This window comes from Mustelus asterias, chromosome 13 (genome assembly GCF_964213995.1).
Source record: "Mustelus asterias chromosome 13, sMusAst1.hap1.1, whole genome shotgun sequence".
In the NCBI taxonomy this organism is placed as follows: Eukaryota; Metazoa; Chordata; class Chondrichthyes; order Carcharhiniformes; family Triakidae; genus Mustelus; species Mustelus asterias.
This window is the reverse complement of record NC_135813.1, coordinates 62,163,322-62,172,114: the sequence shown is the minus strand read 5'-3', so window position 1 is coordinate 62,172,114 and position 8,793 is coordinate 62,163,322. Positions and strand designations below refer to the sequence as shown.

At 48.7% G+C, this 8,793-nt stretch overlaps 1 protein-coding gene across 1 annotated transcript in view; it reads right to left on the bottom strand.

The window, feature by feature from the left end:
* Positions 1-5,381: 5,381 nt before the first annotated feature.
* Positions 5,382-8,793, bottom strand: part of aifm3 (AIF family member 3) — a 191,652-nt gene continuing 188,240 nt past the window's right edge. The window contains exon 20 of the mRNA XM_078227646.1: positions 5,382-6,172. Coding sequence (XP_078083772.1) covers positions 6,133-6,172 — 40 coding nt within the window. The 3' untranslated portion in view covers positions 5,382-6,132. The remainder of the gene's footprint in view (positions 6,173-8,793) is intronic.

Sequence of the window (8,793 nt, the reverse complement as noted above, 5' to 3'; positions counted from 1 at the left end):
ATCTTGTACATTAGGTAATTTTGAAATAGGGATGTGGCTGTTGCATATATTGTGTAAATGTGTGAGATGTCTGGTGCCAACAACAGTAGTTAGTGATCAGCTTAGATGTTATTCATGCATTGGATTTGAGATAAACGTGCCTGTCCCCTTTCCTATTTCCACTTGGTTTATTTGGAATCACGAGTTTTCGGAGCGCTGCTCTTTCATCAGCTGAGTGGAGCACTCACTCCACTCCAAATAAACCTGCTGGACTTTATCCTGGTGTTGTGAGACTTCTTACTGTGCCCACCCCAGTCCAATGCCAGCATCTCCACGTCATGACTATTTCCACTTGTTTGAGTTCCATCGCCATCAAGTTGTCTGTCTGTTGTGGAAGAGTTGCTCTACAACATTCAGAGTAATTAGTTTGGTGTTGCAATCTCCACAGACGCCAATGAGATTCCTCATTGTCTGCTTTGTAAGTGTGTGACCCTAGCATCAGATCAGAGGTCAGGACAGAGGGGAATCGGTGAAACATTTACCCTGAAGCACTTGCGTTCTTTGAAGCCCACCTGAGTGCTTTGATATTAGACCAATCAGAGAGGAGTAAAGGCCTGCCTGGTGGCTTCAAACTCTGGAACCAAGAAGATGGCTGCTGCCATCAACTTTCAACACTGACTTTTCATAGACTCTGGTCTTATGTACGCACAGGGAAGGGATCCAGCCTCAGGAGAGAACTGAAACTGAATCTGAATCTGGAAGAGATGCCTGGAGAACACTCAAATAACAAAGATGTGGATGACAATTTCAGCAGAAGTAGAGACTTTGGATAGAATGCGCTGGAAACAAGCGATCTTTGCGATGCAGAAGTGATAGCGTTGGAAACTCAGCTTCTGAGTCTGATTGTGGTTCAATCTGAGGTAATGACTGGGAAGTGGGATGGAACTTGCCTTGAAGGAATGGAATTGGTGCTTGGATGTGAATGGTTGTGAGAAGTGACACGGTGGCAGAGTGGTTAGCACTGCTGTCTCACAGCGCCAGAGACCTGGGTTCGATTCCCGGCTTGGGTCACTGTCTGTGTGGAGTTTGCACATTCTCCCAGTGTCTGCATGGGTTTCCTCCGGGTGCTCCGGTTTCCTCCCTCAGTCCAAAGATGTGTGGGTCACGTTGATTGACCATAGTAAATTGACCTTAGTGTCACAGGGATTAGCAGGGTAAATATGTGGGGTTACAGGAATAAGGCCTCGGTGGGATTGTGGTCGGTACAGACTCGATGGGCCAAATGGCCTTCTTCTGTACTGTAAGAATTCTATGGGATTCTATGAAATGTTGGTAAGGTAGAGCTAGATATTGTCAGTAGACATATAGAAGCTGACCTCCAATTCTTCAAATTATCTCACTTAGAGCGACATTCAGGGGAGGAAGGGGAGAGTTCCAAGGATAGATTCTGGAGGTAACAGGGCAGTAGGAGAACGGGTCATCAGTACGTGAGGGCAGTGCCACTCAGTTGGATAATGGGAGAAAAGTGTTGGAGGTGGAAGGTCTGGTTAACCAGGTCAAAGACTGCAGGTAGGGTTAAAGTGGATGATGCATCATGGTTAGAGATTTGTGAGGCTGGTTAAAGCTGTCACGGTGCTTTGGCAGGGGCAGAGGCTCACACAGGAGTGATGGGCAGAGATTTTGGAGCAACACATTCCAGGACTACTACAGAAAGCAGTTGAGGCCAAAACATTGTGGGCGGGATTTTACAATCCCGCTTGTCCTGAAACCATAAAATCCCACCCAAGGTCAACGGACATTTCCATCGATCGTCCCTTGCCTGCTCCGATTCCCGTGGTGGGCGGGATGGTAAAATTGCCGCCTGTATGTTCATAGAATCCTAGAATCCCTACAGCGCAGAAAGAGGCCATTCGGCCCATCGAGGCCACACCAACAACAATCCCACCCAGGCCCTATCCCCATAACCCCACATATTTACCCTGCTAGTCCCCCTGACACTAAGGGGCAACTTATCATGGCCAATCCATCTAACCCGCGCATCTTTGGATGTTTTCAAGGAGTTATATATATATATAGCTCTTGGGGCAAAGGGGATCAAAGGATATGGGGGAAAGTGGGAAAAGGATATTGAGTTGGATGATCAACCATGATCATAATGAATGGCAGTATGTCCTGTATTTAAGACAAATCTAACCCGGCCAATTACCGCCCAATCAGTCCACCCTAGATCATCAGTAAAGTGATGGAAGGGGTCATCAACAGCGCCAACAAGCAGCACCTGCTCAGCAATAACCTGCTCAGTGACCTCCAGTTTGGGTTTCGCCAGGGTCACTCAGCTCCTGACCTCATTACAGCCTTGGTTCAAACATGGACAAAAGAGGTGAATTCCAGAGGTGAGGTGAGACTGACAGCCCTTGGCATCAAGGCCGCATTAGACTGGGTGTGACATCAAGGAGCCCTAGCGCAACTGGAATCAAGCGGAATCAGGGGGCAAAATCTCCACTGGTTGGAGTCATACCTGGTACATAGGAAGATGGTTATGGTTGTGGAGGGTCAGTCATCTCAGCTCCAGGACATCTCTGCGGGAGTCCCTCAGGATAGTGTCCTAGGCCCAACAATCTTCAGCTGCTTCATCAATGATCTTCCCTCCATCATAAGGTCAGAAGTGGGGATATTCGCCAATGATTGCACAATGTTCAGCACCATTCGCGACTCCTCAGATACTGAAGCAGTCCATATTCAAATGCAACAAGATCTGGACAATATCCAAGCTTGGGTTGACAAGTGGCAAGTAATATTCGCGCCACACAGATGCCAAGCAATGACCATCATCAATAAGAGACACTCTAACCACTGCCCCTTGACATTCAACGGTGTAACCATCACTGAGTCCCCCATTGTCAACATCCTTGGGGTTACCATTGACCAGAAATTCAACTGGACTCACCACATAAACTCAGTGGCTACAAGAGGAGGTCAGAGGCTAGGAATACTGCGGCGAGTAACTCACCTCCTGACTCCCCAAAGCCTATCCACCATCTACAAGGCACAAGTCAGGAGTGTGATGGAATACTCCCCACTTGCCTGGATGGGTGCAGCTCCAACGTCACTCAAGAAGCTTGACACCATCCAGGGTAAAGCAGCCCGCTTGATTGGCACCACATCTACAAACATCCACTATCTACAAGATGCACTGCAGCAATTGACCAAAGATCCTTAGATAGCACCTCCCAAACCCACGACCACTTCCAGCTAGAAGGACAAGGGCAGCAGATACATGGGAACACCACCACCTGCAAGTTCCCCTCCAAGGCACTCAACATCCTGACTGGGAAATATGTCGCTGTTCCTTCACTGTCGCTGGGTCAAAATCCTACGATTCCCTCCCTAACGGCATTGTGGGTCAACCCGCAGAACATGGACTGCAGCGATTCAAGAAGGCAGCGCACCACCACCTTCTCAAGGGCAACTAGGGATGGACAATAAATGCTGGCCAGCCAGCGACACCCATGTCCCACAAATGAATAAAACGGCCTACTCCTGTTCCTATTTTCTGTGTTTCTATGTCTATGTTTCTATGGGGCCATAAAGAGATGTTGAAGTTGACAGTTAAATGGAGATGGGGTAAGGGGAGATCGGAGAAATATCAGCTGAATTTTCAAGGCTTGCCAACATCAGAAACAGAGGTGGACGAGGCCGGATTGGTCAGTGTGTCACTTCCTGACCTTGTTCCCAATGTCGGCCATTTGGTTCTGGGTCCAGTAAGGCTGCCGCTCCCACAAGGTGGGCAGGAATTAATCTCATTAACAGACTTGGTAAAGGTCGGTAATGGAGACCAACTGGAATTTGACAAGCGAAGGAGCCAGCACTCCAAACAGGTCTACAGATTCTCCTTGCTGCTCGAGGAGATTAGTGCTACAGCTAAGGACTGCCTTTCGAAAGGCTTCCCCCATAGTCCCATCCATCGCACCCCCCGCTACACACACACATACACAGCCCTGCACCATCACCCATCCCGCAGCCCTTCCCTCCCACACCTTCCCCCACAGCTCTCCATCCCACAGTCCACCCCTGCAATGATCTCCTTCCCACAGTCCTCTTGCCCTCTCCCACAGCTCTCCCCCTCAACAGTCCTTCCCCCCAGAGTCCTCTGCCACACTGCCCTCCACCATCACCCCCCTAACAGCTTACTTCCTCACCACACCCCCCGCCTCCCACCCCCAGGGCTGCTTTTTGCATTTTTTACTGAAAGTTTTTGAGAAGTGACTGAGAGGATGCCTCCTCAGTGAGCTGCTGAGGAGCTGGGTCTGTCTCTGAAATGGGAAGGCCTCTGCTTGGCCCTCCAGCTTCGAGAGCATGCCAGGAACCTGTCTCCATGGCAGGAAAGGGCACTCCCACACCATAATCTCCACATCAATCAGTTAATGGCCACCTAAAACACATTGCCTGGCCAATACCACCCTGCTGTGCACTAATTGTCTACTGTCTTCAGGAGGACAACTGAATGCACCTCATTGGCTGTAAAGAGCTTTGAGGTGTCCTGAGGTCACGTAGGTTCTTTGATAAGTTCATAAGATATAGGAGCAGAATTAGGCCATTCGGCCTACTGAGTCTGCTCCGCTATTCGATCATGGCTGATATGCTCCTCATCCCCATTTTCCTGCCTTCTCCCCATAACCCTTTACCCCCATTACCAATTAAAAATCTGTCTAACTCCTCCTTAAATGTACTCACTGTCCCAGCATCCACCGCACTTTGGAGTAGTGAATTCCACAGATTCACAACCCTTTGGGAGAAGTAGTTTCTCCTCAACTCTGTTGTAAATTTGCTATCCCTTACCCTAAGACCTCTCGTCCTAGAATGCCCCACAAGAAGAAGCATCCGCTCCACATCTAGTTTATCCATACCTTTTATCATCTTGTATACCTCAATTTGATCTCCCCTCATTCTTCTAAATTCCAGAGAGTATCGGCCTAAACTGTTCAATCTCTCTTCATACGACAAACCCCTCATCTCTGGAATCAATCTAGTGAACCTCCTCTGAACTGCCTCCAATGTCACTACATCTTTCCTCAAATAAGGGGACCAAAACTGTGCACAATACTCCTGATGCGGCCTCACCAATGCCTTGTATAGTTGCAACAATACTTCCTTACCTTTATATTCTATTCCTTTAGCTATAAATGCCAACATTCCATTCACTTTAATATCTGCTGTACCTGCAGGCTAATTTTCTGTGACTCATGAACAAGGACACCCAGATCCCTCTGCATTGGAGCATCCCGAAGTCTCTCCCCATTTAGATAATAAGTCGCCTTCCCATTTTTAACATCTTTAATGTTAACCGCAATCCAAATGTTCAGGGTCATTGCACAGATTTGAACTCATGACAATATTGCTTTGGCCAGTCCTTTTTATTGTATCGGATGCTGAAACATGCATACAGGAGCACCAGAGGTACCACCAAAGAGCCAAAGCAGTCATCTGAAAGCATCTTGCTTTCTTTTCTAAAAAAAAAGTACATTTTCTCATGACAGTTTTGAACACAAGCCGCCCCAGCCTTTTCAGATGATCAGTGTAAGAGTCTTGGTTGGCGCATTCTCCGATTCGCCTCTCCCTCCTCACTCAAAACCGCGAGCCATAGCTTCTATAACAAACGGCGTTGAGGACGATGTGAGACTCAGGGTGACGCCCAGAGCCAGTTGTTCCTATTGGCGTGCTGTCAGGGTGAAACATGCAGCAGGTGCGGCATCCAGGATTGGGCGGCATGAGTTGGTAAGGGCACCGGCGGCAAAGGCCTGTTGTCCTTCCCTTTAGTTGGCACAGTTGCATGACGAGCTGGAACTATGAGGAGCTGTGAGGTGGCCCCGCCATTCACCAGGGGGACAGGGTGGGGGGAGGTGGCATTCCTGCCATTTAAAATGGAGCCCGGCACCTTCGGTCGGCATGGCAGCAGGCGCCAAGGGGATTGTCGCTTTGTCCAAAAGAGCACGGCCTCCGGACCCCCCACCCAACCACACCCACCCCGCCCCTCCCCCCACCATCCCCCTCAGCGTAACCTACTGCCGGTGACCTTGTGCCTCAGGAAGGACTGCCCGACTGAGCCGCTGAGATCTGCTCTGAACCACAGCTATGCCCATGGTCCAGCCTCCGCTATGTACCTTTGCCAAAGAGCCAGGACATATCGCCCGTCCTGAAAGACAAAAGAAACCCCACAGGTCAGTCTACAGTTTTGCCCAGCAAGCTCATCGAGTTAGTGTCTTAAACCCACCCGGAGCCAATGCGCAGAACACTTTGCAACACAGGAAGAATCAGGAAGAAATAATGATTTGGGGCGGCACGGGGGCGGCACGGTGGCATGGGGGTGGCATGATGGCACAGTGGCATGGGACGGCACGATGGTACAGGGTGGCACAGGGGCAGCACAGTGGCACAGTGGATAGCACTGCTGTCTCACAGCGCCAGGGACCTAGGTTCAATTCTGGCTTGGGTCACTGTCCGTGTGGAGTTTGCACATTCTCCCCGTGTCTGCGTGGGTTTCCTCCGGGTGCTCCGGTTTCCTCCCACTGTTCAAAGATGTGCGGGTTAGGTGGATTAGCCGTGGTAAAGGTACGGGGTTACTTGGATAGGGCAGGGGGGTGGGCCTACGTAAGAGGCTCTTTTGGAGAATCAGTGCAGACTCAATGGGCCGAATAGCTTCCCTCTGTACTGTGGGAATTCTATGGGTTAAAGAAAGTAACCTTTTTCGACAATCGTAATAAAGTAAATGATATTTTGAGTGCTGTGTGGGTTTGTTATTCAGCTGGTGCTGTGGTTGGGGGGGAGGGGGGGGGCACCTGGGGTTGTGAAGTGGAGGGTGGGGGCATTCAGTCGAGTGCTGCCCTTCTCATGGCTGAAGACTCCGGACTTTATTTTCAGGGCTTTGGTTTTTACAGTAACAGATCAAACTAATCGAGTGAGCCCTTCAGTCCCAGAGGAACAATGCCTGCTAGAAACCAGACAGCAGACAAGAAAAACCACAGGGAAAAGCAGACACCGTAAAAAACAAACTTCAGAACGGACAGTCTGTTTAAAAGCTGAACTGTTTCCTCCAGAATTTGTGTCTTTCTGGGAACTCCATATTTGAATCTCTCAATTGCTACCCGTTACCAAACCAAAACTGCCCAGTCCCAATAAAGCACCACCAACTGTTGACACGCTACCAAATGGCCGGGCCATTGTAACTAAACATTGCTAAATCCCAGCCGCCATGTAATCTTCTGGATGGTTCCTCATTGCCCGAGTTCTGACACTATATTTTTCTCTACTTTTTCTCCACATGCCCTTCGCTGAGCTTATTTTGATCTCAAGTCCCACAATCCTCAACCAGAAACTCAGCTAATGTTCTGCGGACCCGGGTTCGAATCATGCCTCGGCAGGTGGTGGAACTTGAATTCAATTAAAAATATCTGGAATTAATAATCTACTATTAGCCATGAAACCATTGTCGATTATCGGAAAAATCCATCTGGTTCACTAATGTCCTTTAGGGAAGGAAATCTGCCGTCCTTACCTGGTCTGGCCTACATGTGACTCCAGAGCCACAGCAATGTGGTTGACTCTCAACTGCCCCGGGCAACTAGGGATGGGCAATAAATGCTGGCCAAGCCAGCGACGCCCATGTCCCACGAATGAATTTAAAAAAAACCATTCCCACTAAATTTCTCTTCCTGGTCTCCATGTTAGCTGATATTGTGAACACTTCTCTCTCATCGGCTGTTGTCCCTCTCTCCTTTAATCTATCACCGCCATTCCTCTCAAAAAACAAACCTCAATTCATCCTTGCAAACTACCCATTTCTCTCTAACTCCCAATTCTTTCCCATGTCCTCAAACATGTTGTCACCTCCAGAATGTGTGCCAATCTTTCCTGGTACTCCCTGTCTGAATCCCCTCCATTCAGGTTTCTATACCTGCCGCCATACCTAAATGGCTGTTATCAGAGTTAGAAATGATATTCTATGTGACAGTGACAAGGCTGATCTATCCCTCCTCACCCTTCTCCAGCTGCCGGCAGCATTGATACACTAGACAACACCCTCCTCTTCAACATCTTTCTGTTGTTAACCAGCTGTAGGACTGTGCTCACCTGGTTTCATTCTTGTCTATCCACCTGTGATGACTTTTTCCCACTCCCAGAACATTAACTCTGGTGTGTCCCCCAAGGATCTATCCCTGGCTTCCTTCTATTTCTGCCTTTCGGTGGATTTATCCAAATAAATCAGTGTCAGTTTCCAAACGTGTGCTGAGAGTACCCAGCCCTGCCTCATCGCCACCTCTCTCCAATCCTCCACTGTCTCTAAGTCGTCAGATTGCTTATCCGACATGCAGTTCTGGATGAAGAGAAACTTCTTCCAACTCAATATTGGGAAGACCAATATTCTGTCCCTGCCACAAACTCTGCTCCCAAGTGGCCATCTCCAACCCTCTCACTGTCTGAGTCTAAACCAGACTCTTCCCAGCTTTAGTTTCCCAGAGCTTGATCACCTGTTTGAACAATCCTGAACATTGCCCAACTCTGCCCCTGTCTCAGTTCATTGGCTGCTGAAACACTCATCCATGCTGTCGTTAACTTTAATATTAACTATTCCAGTGGGCTCCAGGAACCTCCCACATTCTACCCTCCATAAAATGAAGGTCGTCCAAAGTTTAGCTACCCATGTCCTAACTCACACCAAGTCTCATTCACTTTTCACATTTGTGCTCGCCCCTGGTTAAGGAACGTCTCAATTTTAAAATGTAAACTCCTTGTTATCAAGTTTATCCTTGGCCTCGT